The sequence below is a fragment of the Hyperolius riggenbachi genome, chromosome 3 (assembly GCF_040937935.1).
Source record: "Hyperolius riggenbachi isolate aHypRig1 chromosome 3, aHypRig1.pri, whole genome shotgun sequence".
In the NCBI taxonomy this organism is placed as follows: domain Eukaryota; kingdom Metazoa; phylum Chordata; class Amphibia; order Anura; family Hyperoliidae; genus Hyperolius; species Hyperolius riggenbachi.
The window spans coordinates 12,403,794-12,423,308 of NC_090648.1; the positions used below are offsets into that span (position 1 = coordinate 12,403,794).

The 19,515-nt window shown below is 47.0% G+C and overlaps 1 protein-coding gene and 1 long non-coding RNA gene across 3 annotated transcripts in view; one reads left to right on the top strand and one right to left on the bottom strand.

The window, feature by feature from the left end:
- LOC137562482 (chloride channel protein ClC-Kb-like) overlaps positions 1-1,562 on the bottom strand; it is a 114,525-nt gene extending 112,963 nt beyond the window's left edge. Inside the window, exon 1 of the mRNA XM_068273857.1 lies at positions 1,316-1,562. Within this exon, the coding sequence (XP_068129958.1) occupies positions 1,316-1,517 (202 nt within the window). The 5' untranslated portion in view covers positions 1,518-1,562. The remainder of the gene's footprint in view (positions 1-1,315) is intronic.
- Positions 1-19,515, top strand: part of LOC137562486 (uncharacterized) — a 255,675-nt gene that overhangs the window by 148,635 nt on the left and 87,525 nt on the right. The window lies entirely within an intron of this gene.

The following is a 19,515-nucleotide window of genomic DNA, read 5'->3' on the forward strand; positions in this document are numbered from 1 at the left end:
ATGTGATTATTCTTGTGCAAAAGTCCAGTTCTGCACGTAGTATATATGGAGCAAGAAAAACGCACTAAGGCTCCCTGCACACTGCATCCGATTCCGATATTTAATCGTTTTTTACATCTGATTCCGATTTTTAATTGTTACTGCATGCTGCCTTTTTTCCTCTGTTTTTCTGTTGATTGCATTCAGGGAAAATCGGAATTGAAAATAGGAATCGGAATCGCAAAACAGATTTGCAGTGTGCAGGGAGCCTAAGTCGAATTTTCTAAAATTTTCAGCTTATCTGTAATAATCAATGCAAATTTTACAAGTTTATTGTATTGCAGGTTTATTACAATTTGTATGGAGTCTGGAAATGAGCCAAATTAATGTTGTCGATGTCAGTTTAAACTAGCTAAGTAAAAAAATAAATACATCAGCTTATAATGTCCACTGATGATACAATCTTTTTTGCCAATTACCATGTCTATTTATTAAACACACAAACACAGAACATTTATACCGCGCTTTACTCCTGGCGGACTCAAAGCGCCAGAGCATCAGCCACTAGGACGCGCTCTATAGGCAGTAGCAGTGTTTGGGAGACTTGCCCCAGGTCTCCTACTGAATAGGTGCTGGCTTACCGAACAGACAAACTGAAGGGTAAACTGAGTGAATACACTTTGGATGGATATTTTAGGTATCCTATATACTAAATGAAGGTTGTCATTATGCATGGACACACCTGCGCGGGCACACCACAGCCTACAATGCAAATGCCACTGCCACCCAAAGCCTTACACCAAAGCCTGCACGGGCACACCACTACCACTGTAGACCACACTAAGCCGCTGCCACAATGAGAACGTCATTGCGTGAACATCAAACCCACGATGACGAGATCGGAGTCAGCGGCAAGCGATTGCGATTCTGAGAATGAAGGGTTTACTGTTTACATAGAAATGATAAGATTAGACAAAAAGGTTTGTATCATTAGTGGGCACGTTAATGCTAATCAGTCATTAGCTTCTTGCAAAGTTCCACCTCAGACAACTTTAATTCTGTTTGCCTAAAATGTAATTCATGTTGCCTAAAATTGGAATGTCTGCTCATCTCTTATAAGCAGAACGATCGCACTCAGCAGAATGATCGCACACTTGCTTGACAAATATCTGCCTTGCATAACATTAGTGCTGGTACTCCTTATACAGAATAGGCAGTGGTGTGGGGCTCTCTTGACCAAGCAATACCAATACCCCCACCCAAACACAAGCCTCTCAGGTGGGCCCCCCTGGGGTAGGTGGACGGGCCCCGCCTTTACACACAGCTGGGTACTCACGCCTCATGCAGGTCAGGAATCGTGTCCACAGCCTGATAAGCGTGCTGCGCTCCTCCTTCTCCTTGGGATTATAGGAATAAACTTCACTTTCCGTGAATTCACTCTCTGTTTTACTCAGCCCTCTCTTCTCCTTCCCCTCCGGTAACTCCAACATCTCCTTCTGCTCTGTTCCATTCTGCTCCTCCAGCTGTACCTGAGCCATGGTCAGTGAGTGTGGCACAGTGTGGCTTCCTGGCTCATCCCTACATATATATATATGTATACAGAGAGAGAGGGAGGCATACCTAGACAGCAGCCACACCTGCCAGGACAGCCCAGGTACGAGGCTCTGACAGTGTGTGTGCAATCACAACATGGATTGTTTAGTGATGGCTGTGTACACTCAGGAAGGGGGGAGAGCCCAGGGGAATTAATGAGAAGTAGGAACCACCACAGATAACAGGTGATTCTCTAATCTCTTATCAGTTCGTGTCCTTTCTGGTGACTTAACCTGTTCACTGCCAGGGCAAGAAGCATCTTACCCTCTGCACCTCTGACACTTATCGGTATTCCTCAGCAGATTCGATCACTGTGATAAAAGCTGCTGGTGACCGATGCCCCAACATGGCCATCATTTTGATAGATTTGTGACTGGAATCGACTGAAATGATTGATCGCTCCAGATGTAAAGTTCTTGCTCTACAGGGGGGCGAATTGGGTGCAAAGCGGTAGATTGACAGCCAACCAACGTAACCCCCCAGGTCTCCCCCCATCTAACATAGAGCTTCCCTCGGCCCATGCAGAGTGTTGGCAGCAGAGCTGGTTCTCTGGGCTAGTAAATTAGATATTTTTGTCAGCTGACGAAGTGTCGTTTTAAAGGGATCTGCCACCATTCCATTCAAATTAATAGAAGCGTTTTTTTAAATGATGGTGACAGCAGTTGACGTGGTTAATGTAAACATTGCGGAAGATCTTCTGGTCTTATCTCAGATGATACATGTAGCCAGGGCTGTGGAGTCGGAGTCGGAGTCGAGGAGTCGGAGCAATTTTGGGGAGTCGGAGTTGGATTCGGAGTCGTTGATTTCATAAACTGAGGAGTCAGAATCGAGAGTCGGAGTCGGATGATTTTTGTACAAAGTCCACAGTCCTGTTAAGTATTAGACTGAGGAGTCGGAGTCGAGGAGTCGGAGCCATTTTGGGTACCCGGAGTCGGAGTTGGAGTCAGAGTCGTGATTTCAGAAACTGAGGAGTCGGAGTCGTGGTTTCAGAAACTGAGGAGTCGGAGTTGGAGTCATGATTTCAGAAACTGAGGAGTCGGAGTCGTGGTTTCAGAAACTGAGGAGTCGGAGTCGTGGTTTCAGAAACTGAGGAGTCGGAGTTGGAGTCGGAGTCGTGATTTCAGAAACTGAGGAGTCGGAGTCGTGGTTTCAGAAACTGAGGAGTCGGAGTCGTGGTTTCAGAAACTGAGGAGTCGGAGTTGGAGTCGGAGTCGTGATTTCAGAAACTGAGGAGTCGGAGTCGTGGTTTCAGAAACTGAGGAGTCGGAGTTGGAGTCATGATTTCAGAAACTGAGAAGTCGGAGTCGTGGTTTCAGAAACTGAGGAGTCGGAGTCGTGGTTTCAGAAACTGAGGAGTCGGAGTTGGAGTCGGAGTCGTGATTTCAGAAACTGAGGAGTCGGAGTCGTGGTTTCAGAAACTGAGGAGTCGGAGTCGTAGTTTCAGAAACTGAGGAGTCGGAGTTGGAGTCGGAGTCGTGATTTCAGAAACTGAGGAGTCGGAGTCGTGGTTTCAGAAACTGAGGAGTCGGAGTTGGAGTCGGAAGATTTTTGTACCGACTCCACAGCCCTGCATGTAGCGTCCATCATCGGCTGTGTTTGTTGTCCCGTGTCCCCCAGGGGCTCAAAACGCAACCGAACTGATGGAAACTAATGCTAAACGTATTGACTAAACCATACGCTGCCAGGCGTCCATCTGAGCCGGCCCAGCTTGGTTCACGCGGAAAGTTCTGGTTAACGTCGGCCGTGGCACTCATCGCGTCATTCTGTCCTTTCAGATGAATGCACAGTCATTGGTACGATCGCTTACTGCTGTTAACCGCTGTTTGCAAACGCTGTGTTTTGATTCCGATTTTCACTGTCGTCTGCCCGGCGCTTAGCCAATCGTGGAAGCAGCAGGTTGCCTCTAAAATCATTTATAGCCACGCTTCCATGTCCCTCTGCGGGGAAAAAAACACAGCGCACAAGGAAGCGCTGCTGAAATTCGGGGTGCACTAATTTAGCTGGGGGGGGGGGGGTGTAGGAAGAGCACACTAGGCGTTTTCTGCACCATGCGATGACAATTTTTTGCTGTACTTTCGGTGAGTTTTTTGTATGCCTTTTTCATTCATTTTTGGTGTGTTTCAAGTTAGTTTTCCTAGTCAGCGATGTAAAATACAGTATCATATTTTTTTAAAGGCATGTAAAAACACATTCTAATGCAATAGGAATGTCTTACAACCGTCTTTGAAAATTATGCAACAAGTTGTGTGCACAGTGTAATGCACAGTGTAAAACGCACCTACATGCATTTTTACATGTGGCTCATAGACTTTCATTAGTGGCAACAACGCTAGCGTTTTTGCCTAGGGCAGGGGTTCTCAAACTGGGTGCCACGGCACCTCGGCCACCTTTCAGTGGTGCCCTCGGCATGCATCCCCATCCTTTATGCAATACCATCAGGTAATGCAGCTAGGCATTGATATACAATGCGGCTGCATTACCTGCTAGTTAACATTTAGTCCATGCAACCATGGTTGAGGTTGAACAGAATCAGAATCATATTTATTTCGCCAAATACAGCAAGAGCTATATTCGGAATTATTTGTGGTACACATGGCATAGACATAGTATAAGAAGACAAGATACACAACAATAGTAACGGTATACATGACAGACCCGGTTCGTTCTTTAGTGTTTCTTCCTGACCGTGCAAGAGCAGTCCCATAATAATATTGATAATAATAATAATAATAGTAATAATAATAATGATGATGATGGTGGCCCCGTACAGTCCTTGGGCAATGAGAACAAGGGCGATAGCGAGACCTGACTGAGAGACCACCGCTAGGGCCTGCCAGTAGGCGGGCCTGACAGGGGGAGGTTGGAGTTTAGCAGCCGGTAGGCGGGCCTGACGGGGAGGTTGGAGTTTAGCAGCCGAACCGCTTGGGGGAAGAAGGTGTTCTTCCGTCTGGTTGTTTTGCATGGTATAGTCCTGTACCTGCGGCCCAATGGGAGGAGCTTGAAGAAGCGACTGCCTGGGTGGGAGGGGTCACGGGAGATCACCGTGGCCCTCTTCAGCGTCCTAGCGGAGTGGAGGAGATCAAGAGGTGGAAGAGGAGACCCGATGATTCTCTCTGCATCAGTTATGACTCTCTGCAGTTTGTGTTTGTCACTGGCCGTTGCGCCCGCGTACCAGACAATGACTGAGGAGCAGAGAATGGATTCTTTAGTGGCAGTATAGAAGCTGGTCAGCAGCTCCCTGGGCATGCCGAATCTCTTCAGTTGGCGCAGGAAGAACAACCTCTGCTGAGATTTCTTCTGAATTTTGGTGGTGTTCTGCCCCCACTTCAGGTTGTTAGTGAGAGTCGTGCCGAGGAACCGCACGGATGCCACACTAGAGACTTCGGTACCCCCAATGAATACAGGTGGGAGGGGGGGAGGATTCCTCCTGAAGTCTACGACTAGTTCAACAGTCTTTGCAGCGTTGAGTACTAGGTTATTGTCTCTGCACCAGTTACAGATTCTTTCGACTTCGCTGCGGTACTCATGCTCTCCGTTGCTACCAATAAGTGTCATCTGCAAACTTGATGACTTTCACAGAGTCCGCGGATGATATGCAGTTGTTGGTATAGAGGGAGAATAATAGTGGTGACAGTACACAGCCTTGTGGAGCCCCAGTATTGGTGGTTCTAACGCTGGAGTAGCAGTTGCCGAGCTTCACCTGTTGCGTTCTGTTTGTCAGGAAGTCCTTGATCCATGCTTGAAGGGTGGGATCTACTCCGAGCTGCGCCAGATTGGTGAGCAGGATGTCTGGGCAGATCGTGTTGAACGCTGAGCTAAAATCCAGAAACAGGATCCTAGCGTAGGAGGAAGGGTTATCTAGGTGCTCAGTGATGTATGCCAGGCTGGCATTGATGGCGTCCTCCACGGATCTGTTAGCCCTATAAGCAAATTGGAGCTGGTCGAGGTGGGCGTCCGTGAACCTCTTTAGGTGGGCAAGGACCAGGCGTTCAAGGAGCTTCATAATGTTGGAAGTTAGGGCCGCTGGTCGGAAGTTGTAGTGCTGAAGAATTGCGGTGCCTAATGAGAATCACTAGCTACTTGGAGCAGGACGTCGCCTGATAAGGGTCATAACGTCATTTTGGTAGTTGTTTTTGCCGAGGGGAAAAAATTTCAAAGCCTTCAAGGGGGCCTCGCACAAAAAAGTTTGGTAACCACTGGCCTAGGGGGTTTCCAGCCTTAAGGGACTACTGTAGGGGGTCGGGGGAAAATGAGTTGAACTTACCCGGGGCTTCTAATGCTCCCTGCAGGCATCCTGCGCAGCCACTCCCCAATGCTCCGGCCCCGCCTCTGGTTCACTTCTGGAATTTCAGACTTTAAAGTTTGAAAACCACTGCGCCTGTGTTGCCGTGTCCTCGCTTCCCCTGATGTCACCAGGAGCGCACGGTGCAGGCACAGACCATACTGAGCCTGCGCAGTACGCTCCTGGTGACATCAGCGGGAGAGAAGACACGGCAACGCAAGCGCAGTGGTTTTCAGACTGTAAAGTCTGAAATTCCAGAAGTGAACCAGAGGCGGAGCCGGAGCATTGGGGAGTGGCTGCACGGGCGCAGGATGTCTGAGGGGGACCATTAGAAGCCCCGGGTAACTTCAACTTCAAACTTCATTTTCCCCTGACTCCCCCCCCCCCCCTACAGTATTCCTTTAATAAAATTGCTTTTTTTTTTTTTTTTTTTTACAGTTAATTACTAAATCACTGTTAATTTATAAATAATTTGGTCTGTGCTTCCTCACCCTGATTTACATTCTGCAGTTTATCACAGACAGACGGTGACATCTTAAGTCTTGTCACTTGCAGCTCTGTGGAATATTTAGTTCCTGAGAGTTCCAAAGTCAGTACAAAATACACCTGGGCCCATATGCAATTCTCTTTTTCACCTGAAATTTCTCCAAGGTGATATTTTCACAACTTATAAATAAAATGCCTTTTTAAACCTCCAACAAGCGAGAAAATACTCAAAATAATTTTGACAGTACTTTTTCATCTACTCTCTGGTACTTTTTCCCCTGCAAAGTGCAAAAAACAGTATTTTAAATGGAAGATGAAAAATTATCTCCTAAGAGAAAACTCAGGAGAAAAAGTGAATTGCATAATGGTCATGGTCTCCCAGAATGCTCTGGGAGGAGAATTCCGCATAGCTAATCAGCTTCGCCTTACTGGGAGGGCGGGGCTGCATACGAATATACATCAATATATAGATATAGGACGTGTTTACATGTAAGCCCGAATTATCAGCATGTAGTTGGCCTCTCTTTTTGTATTTCCATTTCATTGTTCTCGCTGAATGTGGTTTCGTGGTGAAATTGGCCGCTAATCTTGTGAGAATCTTGCTTAGCGTGAGTGAGGCTGGAGTCCTGCAAGCCGGAACTTGGAAAATGTAGCTCTCTCATCCCTAGTTCAGCACCCTCTCACTGGGTCATAGCCTCGTATACTAAAGGACTTCCGGGGTGGGGGGGTTAGATATACTTACCTGGGGCTTCTCCCAGCCCCTAGCAGTCTATCAAGTACCTCGCTGTAGTTCTGCTGCCCTCCAAAATGCCACTGTCCTCTCCCAAAGTTTCCCGACCACAGCTGTGGTTGCGGGCTACTGCACATGAGCGGGCGCGCCATGCGACTCTCTCACTCGCGCTTCCATAGCTGAGAGCATGATGTGCTTGTGCTGTTGTCTTTGTGAACTGTGTAAGAACAGAACTTGATCAAGTGAAGCGTCATTAACCTCCTGAGCGGTCTGGACGAGCTCAGCTCGTCCATTACCGCCAGAGGCTACCGCTCAGGCCCTGCTGGGCCGATTCGCATCAAATAAAAAGGAGCACACGCAGCCGGCACTTTGCCAGCCGCGTGTGCTACCTGATCGCCGCCGCAGCGGCGAAAGAGCGTCCCCCCAGCCGCCCGAGCCCAACGTAGCCGGAACAAACAGTTCCGGCCAGCGCTAAGGGCTGGATCGGAGGCGGCTGACGTCAAGACGTCGGCTGACGTCCATGACGTCACTCCGCTCGTTGCCATGGCGACGAGGTAAGTGCTCATTGCGGCCTTCCTTGTTACTTCTGATTGCCGGAGGCGATCAGAATTACGCTTCCGGAGCGCCCTCTAGTGGGCTTTCATGCAGCCAACTTTCAGTTGGCTGCATGTAATAGTTTTTTTTTATAAAAAAAAAACCCTCCCGCAGCCGCCCTGGCGATCTTAATAGAACGCCAGGGAGGTTAAGAAGGGGCAAAGACACATGCATGCATGTGCGGTAGCCCTTAACCATTTAAGGACCGCAGTGATTGAAATCTACGCCCTGTTTTGGTGGGCTTTTGGCTGGCAGGGCATAGATTTCAATCACTGTCCGCAGCGCGCATCCACCGTCTCCGCCGCTACCCGCCGATCGCGCCCCTCAAACCCGACGATTCTCGCCGCATCTCACAGGCTCTACCTGTCTCTATGACGGCAGAGCCATGTGAGCCGGTCAGGAGCCGATTTCATTGGCTCCTGGCCCTGTCTTTCAATGTAAGCTGTTCCCATTGGCTTACATGGAGTGACAGGGTCAGGAGCCAATAAAAGCGGCTCCTGACCGGCTCACATGACTCTGCCGTCATAGAGACAGGCAGAGTCTGTGTCCTGGGGGTCGCGGCGATGACGGCGGTTGCGACGGGTATGTGCTGCGATTCGTCGGGATTCTGTCGGGATTGGACCAGCGGTCTCTGGTCCTTAAGTGCCCAGAGACCGCTGGTCCTTAAGTGGTTAAAGGATACCTGAGGTGACATGTGACATGATGAGATAGACATAGGTATGTACAGTGCCTAGCACACAAATAACTAGGCTGTGTTCCTTTTTTTCTTTCTCTGCCTAAAAAAGTTAAATATCAGGTATGTAAGTGGCTGACTCAGTCCTGACTCAGACAGGAAGTGACTACAGTGTGACCCTCAGTGATAAGAAATTCCCCTTTTCATCTTTTTCTTGCTCTCAGAAGCCATTTTCTGCTAGGAAAGTGAGTTGGAATTTCTTATCACTGAGCGTCACACTGTAGTCACTTCCTGTCTGAGTCAGGACTGAGTCACCCACTTACATACCTGATATTTTACTCTTTTAGGCAGAGAAAGAAAAAAAGGAACACAGCCCAGTTATCTGTGTGCTAGGCACTGTACATACCTATGTCTATCTTATCGTGTCACATGTCACCTCGGGTATCCTTTAACCACAGCTGTGGTCAGGGTTCTTTCAGAGGGGACAGCACCCCTCTAAAACTAGCAATAAACAGACCAATAAACCTTTGTTATGGTCATTTACTGCTATTTTTTGCTCAAAGGATCCAACTTCAACCCCGCACCCTATCATACAAAGCTCTACATATGTTTTCACCTCCATACATTTCCTCACTAATCTCTAGATATCATCCCACCCGGAACCTTTGCTCCTCCCAGGAGACCCTCTTGTCTTCTAGCTTGGTCACCTCCTCACAAGCATTGCCTTTCCTTTAGAACGCTCTTCCCCAGCCTGTCCGTCATGTTCCAAACCTGGACACCTTCAGGCCCCTTTTACACTCGTGTGATGCAATTATCCCATAGCGCGAGAACCTGCTGGAGGAGAACCGCACCGCACCAAAGCCCATCTTACATTACCCTGTGGCAGACAGCACCGACACAGTAATGTGCATAGGCCCACCCCCCGCTCAGTGACATACTCTCTGCTGGATGGAAAGTACGTTGCCGGGATTCCCTCCAGTACGCACATGCACACCAGGTCGTCTTGCTTTGCCATTCACCGTTACTGCATCATCATAGACTTGCATTACTGCATAATCTATGCGGAATGCACGGATGACTTTGCTACTGGATTGCGGCAAATTAACTACTTCCATCACAGTACATCACATAAGTATGAGTCTCAATAGACTTTCACTGACTTGTGGCCCCAACGCCATAGTGTAAAAGGGCCCTCAAATGTTCTTTCAAAACACACCTGTTCAGACAAGCCTATAATTTGCTATAGGTAGCATTGGAGGATCACTGCCTCATCCGCTAACCCCTGTGTCTCCTTCCCCTAATGCATCCACCCCACTACCCTCTAGTTTGTAAGCTCACAAGGGCACTGACCTCCTCCTAGTGTTTCTGCTTTAATTTATCATATGAGCATGTACCAGTATTGGTGATGTCTCAAACCACACATCACCTATAACAATAACATTTCTATAGCGCTTTTCTCCCATAGGACTCAAAGCACTTAGGTTCACTCAGATTTAGTAATTGGTAGTAGGATGAAGTGTTAACACAACAAAATTATATTTCTGCAAATGCCAAACTGAACAGGTGGGTTTTCAGTCTGGATTTAAACACGTCCAGACAGAGCCGGGACAAGGTCCTCCAGCACCCAAGGCTGAGACACCAAAGTGCGCCCCTCCATCCCTGCCACCCCAACCGTCACACCCTGATTGCTATTAGACTAAGAGGCGCCACAGGGCCCACAACCTCCCCAACACCTTAATATCTAGTTATCTGGCTTGCAGTCACTGCCATGTATCCCCTTTCCTTATTTCTTTCTGCTTCAAACACAATTAGGAATGACAGCTGAATGAATTCTGCGCCCCCTCCTACACTGCGCCCTGAGGCTGGAGCCTCTCCAGCCTATGCCTCGGCCCGGCCCTGCGTCCAGAGATAGAACTGTCCTGATCTGCTGAGGTAAGGAGTTCCATAATGTAGGAGCAGCATGACAGAAGGCTCTGGGGCCAAAAGCTTTCAGGTGGACTCTGGGTATGACAAGATTATTGGAGCCTGTGGATCTGAGATTGCAGGGAGTGCTACGCAGCTGAAGCATTTGTTTCATGTATCCAGGGCCCAGATTATGAAGTGACTTAAAGAGAGAGTGAAGTCTCATAAAATTCATGATTTTATTTTAAAAATCACTTTAACATCATTGCCCTACCTAAAACGCTGCATCCTCAAGGCTGAACTCTAACTAAATCCCCCCAAACTCCCCGGGGCACACTGCGGGGAGCACTTCCGTGAGAGGCAGAGCTTTCGGCTGCAGCTCTGCCTCTCAGCGCGTCTGTCAGCGCGGATCGCCGCCTCTCTCAGTCTTCTTTCACTGGGACAGGCGGAGAGACGCGTGGATTGACGCAAATGGAGGCAGAGGCGGGGGGGGGGGGGGGGGGGATGTTAGGGGGGATTTAGTTAGAGTTCAACTGCGGGGATGCGGCGTTTAAAGTAGGGCAATGATGTTAAAGTGATTTTTTAAAATAAAAACCTGAATTTTATGAGACTTCAGAGTCTCTTTAACCATTTATGCTGCCTGGGCGTGATTGTCACTTCCAGGCAGCTGCTCTACAGCTGGTGCACGCCTCTGCGCGCTCTCATGCACGACTCCGCGCGCGCCCATGCTGCCTCCCGGTAGCCCAGAGATCAATGAATGGGAATATTGTTCCCTTTCATTCATCTTAAGTTCGCGGCAGAAAAAACAACGGCTTCTCATCAGAGGCGGCGGTCTTTCTGACATAAAAAAAGTTTCCCGTTTACATGCTTCCTCGAACTGATCCGTACGCTTTCAGGGCTTAAAAAAAAATCTCACTGTGGCCATCTTGTAGCCAAATAGTAAAACTACATCTGCATACATTTTTTAATAAAATAAACCCACATTATTACATTTAAAATTAACTGTTTACCTCCCACACCAACAATTACTCAAATAAATTTTTTAATGAAAAAAAAAATTACAATTAAAAAAAGCAAAAACATAAATAGTTACCTAAGGGTCTGAAGTTTTTTAATATACATGTGAAGAGGTTATATTGTGAACACTTAAATGATTAAATGATAAGCTTGTAAATAGTGATGGACGCAAAACTGAAAAAATGCACCTTTATTTCCAAACAAAATATTGGCGCCATACATTGTGATAGGGAAATAATTTAAATGGTGTAATAACCCGGGACAAATGGGCAAATAAAATACATAGGTTTTAATTACGGTAGCATGTATTATTTTAAAGCTATAATGGCTGAAAACTGAGAAATAATGATTTTTTTCAATTTTTTCTTAATATTCCTGTTAAATGCATTTAGAGAAAAGTAATTCTTAGCAAAATGTACCACCCAGAGAAAGCCTAATTGGTGGGAGAAAAAACAAGATATAGATGAATTCATTGTGATAATTAGTGATAAAGTTATTGGCGAATGAATAGGAGGTGAAAATTGCTCTGATGCATAAGGTGAAAAATACCTGCGGGCTGAAATGGTTAAATGTCAGTAGGCCGATTTTTAATAGGACCCTCCACTTTACAGGTAGCCAGTGAAGGGAGTGCAGGACTGGTGTTATGGGGCAGTGAGGAGGTTGGTTAGTTAACAGTCTGACAGCAGTGTTCTGTATCAGCTGTAGGCGGTACAAATGCTTTTTTGGAAGGCGTAGGGAGAATTACAATAGGCCAGTCGGGATGTAATTAAGGCATGGACTAAGGTTAGGAGATCTTCTGGGGGGATGAGGTGAAAATAGGATGATTTCACCACAGCAGAGATGTGGGTTCTGAAGTTTAGATTCCCATCAATTAGAACTCCCAGGCTATGTATGTACTTGTATTGCTGGATGTCCTGATTGTGCATTGTGTTTTTCTACTCATGTATCTATGCTCCCCAGTATTTTGTTATGTACTATGTACAGCGCTATAGAAGATGTTGGCGCTATATAAATAAAAAAATAACAATATGTTATTATACTGGCAATCCGTGATATACTGGTGAATGAAATGTTTGCCATACTCTGAAGGTGCATACACACGCAGAGTTACCACCCCCCTGCAGAGATCAGGAATCAAGCTCTCAGGCAAAAGTTCAGACCCAAGTTCTGTACAGACAGACGCATTGCTAGACTAGGGGCTAGTGAGGTGTTCTGCTGCTATGAAGAGTGTGGGCAGAGGGATGACAACACAGCACATGATGGAGCAGGCAGGTTGAGTAGTAGAAGTATTGGGTCGGCCTGTACTTGGCCAAGACTGCTAGTCTGGATCTCTCATCGATGCCATTGCTACCATATGAGCAACCTGGGCAATTAAAGCTTGAAAAATGGGGGAGAAACCGAGAGCCCAATATGGTGCAGTATGTTAATATGGAGAGATCTGTTGTGAATAAATGAGATGATTATACTCACAAGGGTGGGTCGCCACAAAGACAACCACTGGAAAGGCCGGCGGGGAGAATTGTAACCTGACCCCGCTCAGGTTTAAAAAGTCGCTCTCTGTAGTTAGGAGAAAATGGGGATACACCCCTCCACCAAGGGTGGACTAGATAATATTGAAATACGATAACAGAGGCGCAAGCAGAATAAAATTAGTTAAAATTGTTAAAAAGGGGGAAGTGGGTGGACTCGCCTCCCTTCTGAAAAAAAGGCCGGACAATGGACAGGTTACTTACAGTCTAAAGTAACATTTATTAGTAACTCCAATTGCCCCAGGACCCAGAGCCCACTACTGAGCCCTGCAGGTCATTCCCAACGTAAAGAGAAACCATGACCAAGAATTGAACTTCATCCCAATCAGTAGCGGATACCCCCTTTCCCATGAGAAATCTATTCCTTTTCACAAACAGATCATCAGGGGGCTCTGTATGGCTGATATTGTGGTGAAACCCCTCCCACAGTGTGATGTCAGAACCATGGTCCTGACAGTTTCCTGTCTGTGAACCTCATTGCATTGTGGGACATAACAGCTGTTTACAGCTGGGTCCAACTGCCAAAAAAGCAAGCAGCATCTCCTTCCACTGACATCACCTGCCAGCAGTGATAAATAGAATGTAAATCAGGGAGAGGAAAGATTTTACAATGGGCAAACACTGACTAAATCATTTATACATAATTATTTTAAAAATGACGCACTTTTTTATTACATTATTTTCACTGGAGTTTCTCTTTAACTGTGCTCTCCAGGCCCTGCAATGTCATCAGCAGAATAGCATCTCACCTTCCCCGACTGGCACGCTCCTCTGTCAGTCTGTGGCTCCATGCACTCAACGTCTTCATCCACCACTGTGCATCATCTCTGTGAGCCCCGGCATGTTATCACGCAATAGCATGTGCCTGGTCCCGGAGGACAGGTGCCCCTGCGAGGATGAAGATGGGTAGTGCAGTTCCACAGACTGACATAGGTGAGATGCTACCCTCCTGAAGACACTGCAGGGAACCCAGGGACACAGTTGAGTTGGAAGTGACCTAGAGGGCCTGGCAGCCAGCTTGCACCTGGGGGTGGGTTTGGGCAGCCACAAAGAGCCCCTAATAATACTGATTTGGGGAAAGGAGGTCTGTCAGGAAGGTCCTCTGCGTTATTTTGTTCCTAGAACTGGCCCTGGCTCCCCAAATAGTTCAGGAGGGTCATTCTAGGTGACCATAGCTGAAACGTTTCATGGTGCGGTGAGGTCAGGTCATAGAGACATTGCAGCACGTGTGGCTTCAGCGAGGAGAGCAGCACTTCTGTGTTTACTAACAGCTGCAGGGACGGTCCTGGCAGGCTTCTGTTTCCTGCACACAAAGTCCAGCAGAGGTAAATATGCAGCAGACCAGTCTAGGCTGCCCATATTGTTTCTTAATCATTTATTCTTAGAACACCTAATCCCACTCTCGTTGTACTTTGCCCTGAAGACTCCCGACAGCGGATCATCCAAAGCCTGTCCTTCATCCACTGTCCAGCCAGATACACGACTTTGTGCCGCCGCCACCTCCAGACTCATCACACAACTTCTAACACACATTCTTATCTTATCTTTCTACTTGTCGGTGTCTAGTGAGCAAGAAAGTGGTTAGCGTAAAGCTGCGTACACGCGCTACATGAAACTTGGCCAAGGCAGCCGATAAAAACCACTTCTGCCCCGAGTATCTAGCGTGAGGACAGCGACCCCCTAATGGTCCTCAATACCTCGCCCAGCGATCAGCCTGAAGGATCAAGTCAACCAAGCACTGGTCAAGTGCATTGTCCTCCTCACTCACAGCGCATGCCCCATGTGCAGCTCCACCAGTCCTCCTCTCAACTGAGGGCAAGAGCCTTCTGTTTGTAGCTGCAGTCCGCTATTTTTGGGGCGGCTTGGGTGAGGGCTTCTAGCTCTTTCCACCTAACAGCAAACTACATTTACTAAATCCAGGCAGGGTTTTGTGAAGCTGTAGTGTTCTTCAATGTTCTCCATCCCAAGAGAGCGTTAGTAAACTAAGATTTAGATTTAGAGTACCAGGTAATGCTTAGTCACTGGATGGAGCATGGAGATCACACAGCACAGTATGAGTACAAGGTAATGCTTAGTCACTGGATGGAAGCATGGAGATCACACAGCACAGTATGAGTACAAGGTAATGCTTAGTCACTGGATGGAGCATGGAGATCACACAGCACAGTATGTGTACAAGGTAATGCTTAGTCACTGGATGGGAGCATGGAGATCACACAGCACAGTATGAGTACAAGGTAATGCTTAGTCACTGGATGGGGCATGGAGATCACACAGCACAGTATGAGTACAAGGTAATGCTTAGTCACTGGATGGAGCATGGAGATCACACAGCACAGTATGAGTACAAGGTAATGCTTAGTCACTGGATGGGAGCATGGAGATCACACAGCACAGTATGAGTACAAGGTAATGCTTAGTCACTGGATGGGAGCATGGAGATCACACAGCACAGGATGAGTACAAGGTAATGCTTAGTCAGTCACTGGAGGGGAGCATAGAGATCACACAGCACAGTATGAGTACAAGGTATTGCTTAGTCACTGGATGGAGCATGGAGATCACACAGCACAGTATGAGTACAAGGTAATGCTTAGTCACTGGATGGGAGCATGGAGATCACACAGCACAGTATGAGTACAAGGTAATGCTTAGTCACTGTAGGGGAGCATGGAGATCACACAGCACAGTATGAGTACAAGGTAATGCTTAGTCACTGGATGGGAGCATGGAGATCACACAGCACAGTATTAGTACAAGGTAATGCTTAGTCACTGGATGGAGCATGGAGATCACACAGCACAGTATGAGTACAAGGTAATGCTTAGTCACTAGAGGGGAGCATGGAGATCACACAGCACAGTATGAGTACAAGGTAATGCTTAGTCACTGGATGGAGCATGGAGATAACACAGCACAGTATGAGTACAAGGTAATGCTTAGTCACTGGATGGGAGCATGGAGATCACACAGCACAGTATGAGTACAAGGTAATGCTTAGTCACTGGATGGAGCATGGAGATCACACAGCACAGTATGAGTACAAGGTAATGCTTAGTCACTGGATGGGAGCATGGAGATCACACAGCACAGTATGAGTACAAGGTAATGCTTAGTCACTGGATGGGAGCATGGAGATCACACAGCACAGTATGAGTACAAGGTAATGCTTAGTCACTGGATGGAGCATGGAGATCACACAGCACAGTATGTGTACAAGGTAATGCTTAGTCACTGGATGGGAGCATGGAGATCACACAGCACAGTATGAGTACAAGGTAATGCTTAGTCACTGGATGGGGCATGGATATCACACAGCACAGTATGAGTACAAGGTAATGCTTAGTCACTGGATGGAGCATGGAGATCACACAGCACAGTATGAGTACAAGGTAATGCTTAGTCACTGGATGGGGCATGGAGATCACACAGCACAGTATGAGTACAAGGTAATGCTTAGTCACTGGATGAGAGCATGGAGATCACACAGCACAGTATTAGTATAAGGTAATGCTTAGTCACTGGATGGAGCATGGAGATCACACAGCACAGTACGAGTACAAGGTAATGCTTAGTCACTGGAGGGGAGCATGGAGATGACACAGCACAGTATGAGTACAAGGTAATGCTTAGTCACTGGATGGGAGCATGGAGATCACACAGCACAGTATGAGTACAAGGTAATGCTTAGTCACTGGATGGAGCATGGAGATCACACAGCACAGTATGAGTACAAGGTAATGCTTAGTCACTGGATGGAGCATGGAGATCACACAGCACAGTATGAGTACAATGTAATGCTTAGTCACTGGATGGGGCATGGAGATCACACAGCACAGTATGAGTACAAGGTAATGCTTAGTCACTGGATGAGAGCATGGAGATCACACAGCACAGTATGAGTATAAGGTAATGCTTAGTCACTGGATGGAGCATGGAGATCACACAGCACAGTACGAGTACAAGGTAATGCTTAGTCACTGGAGGGGAGCATGGAGATGACACAGCACAGTATGAGTACAAGGTAATGCTTAGTCACTGGATGGGAGCATGGAGATCACACAGCACAGTATGAGTACAAGGTAATGCTTAGTCACTGGATGGGAGCATGGAGATCACACAGCACAGTATGAGTACAAGGTAATGCTAAGTCACTGGGTGGAGCATGAAGATTAGTCAAGTCGAGTTCACTCAGACCCATAGGATGGGTGCACAGTAATGGAGGAGCATGATCAGGTAGGAGGACAAAAGGAGGAGGACCCTGCCCGAAGGCTTACAATCTAGAGGGAGAGTTAGGGACACAAAAGGTGTAGTGAAAAGGTGAGTTTTGAGGGCCTTCTTGAAGATGTTGAAGGAGGGGGCTGCCCTAATGGCTGGAGGTAGGAAGTTGCCTAGTGTTTTTGGCAAACTTCAGGTGGGCTGCCATGTGCCTTTTACTAAGGAGTAGCTTTCATTGGGCCACTCTACCATAGAGGCCTTATTGGTGGATTGCTGCAGAAATGGTTGTCCATCTGGATGGTTCTCCTCTCTCCACAGAAAACTTCTGGAGGTCTGACAGATTGACCATCTGGGTCTTGGTAACCTCCTTGACCAAGGCCCTTCTCTCCAGATCGCTCTGTTTTGATGGCTGGCCAACTCTAGGAAGAGTCCAGGTGGTTTTGAATTTCTTCCACTTACGGATGATGGAGACGACTGTGCTCATTGTCCCAATTTCAAAGCAGCAGACATTTTTCTGTAACCTTCCCAAGATTTGTGTCTCGAAACAATCCTGCCTCGGAGGTCTACAGACAATTCCTTTTTACTTCATGCTTAGTCTGTACACGGGTGTGTCTTTTCAAATCATGTCCAATCAACTGAATTTACCACAAGTGGACTTCAATTAAAGGATACACCCGGGGTGTTTAAAAAAAGCAGATCTCCTTACCTAGGGCTTCCTCCAGCACCTGGCAACTTATGTGTCCCCCACCGCAGCTCCGCCCCTATCTGGTGGCCCTGGGGCCCCTCCGTTGCAGCAGCGGACCTGGCGACGTCGGCAGCCTCTGCGCAATCTTGCGGCCGAGCTTCCGTACTGCAGTACTTCTGCGCCTGCACAGAACACTCCCATCTACGTGACTGTGATTACGAGCAGTGCGGCCGTGCGCTCGTGCAGGTGCAGAGGCTTCTGACTCTGCCAGGTCGGCTGCCACAACAGAGGGGACCCCGGGCCACCAGATGGGAGCGGAGCTGCAGCGAGGGACACATAAGTTGCCAGGGGCTGGAGGAAGCCCCAGGTAAGTAGATGTGCTCTTTTTTAAACACCCCAGGTGTATCATTTAAGTTGCAGAAACATCTCAAGGATGATCAGGAGAAACAGGATGCACCTGAACTCAATTTTGAGATTCATGGCAAAGGCTGTGAATACTTATGCACATGTGCTTTCTCATTTTTAATTTTTTTTAATTTTTAAGAAAATTTCCAAAACCTCAAGTATACTTTTTTCACATTGTCATAATGGGATGTTATGTGGGAAAAGTGATGGGCTGTGATTGTGAATGCTTTCCGGATACACTGTAACTGTCCACCAGGGGGCTCACAGCAGGGATGTTGTATTCCAGTCCTTCAGGGCCAACGTCCTCACATATTTTTGGCATTGCTCAAATCAATTGATAGGACTGAATCAGGAAAGATGTGGCGCATCTAGTAGCACACATGTCTCTGTCCATCCTAAACACTGGCAGGGATATGGCCCATGAGAACTGGAGTCCCACACTTTTAGCTTAGACCATTTACTAGCATGCTTTTGGTGTGATTGTCGAAGCAAGAGTTCCACAGCATTCCGGTTAATCCACTTTATTTGAAATCCAAGGGAACAACAGAAATATATCAAAGGCTTATGAGTATTGAACCAACAAATGCTCACAGAGGTGTAAGACATTCATTCTTCACTTAAAGAGACACTGAAGCGAAAAAAAATGATGATATTATGATTTGTATGTGTAGTACAGCTAAGAAATAAAACATTATGATCAGATACATCAGTCTTATTGTTTCTAGTACAGGAAGAGTTAAGAAACTCCAGTTGTTATCTCTATACAAAAAAGCCATTATCTCTACGACTTTCAAAGTCGTGGAGAGGGCTGTTTTCTGACTTTTATTATCTCAACTGTTAGTTAACTATTTACTTTTTCTCTGCCAGAGGAGAGGTCATTAGTTCACAGACTGCTCTGAAAGAATCATTTTGAATGCTGAGTGTTGTGTAATCTGCACATATTAGAGAATGATGCAATGTTAGAAGAAACACTACATACCTGAAAATAAAAATATGAGAATATTTTCTTTGCTGCTAATCTTCTAGTAATTATTCATAGTACACAACCAATTCACTATATCATATATTTTTTTCCGCTTCAGTGTCTCTTTAAAGCACACATCAATTTGGATAAAAAAAGTGAAGGCTTCTGCCAGCCGCCCCCCGTCAAGTCCATCACTGTCCTCCCGCTACCCCTCACAAAGATCTGCGGCTGGAGCTGTAGTCGTAGCTACAATGCATGTGCGGTGCAGACCACGCTTCTTTTCGATTGTTCTATCTCAGAAGAATTGTACGACGCATGCGCAGAGCAGTCCTGGTGACGGAATGCTACGGAGGAAGCGCACGGACGGAAATGCTCATGCACAGTAGCTGCGACTAGAGCTCCAGTCGCAGATCTTTCTCAGGAGTCAGGAACTTATAGGAGGGGACCCCGAGGACACT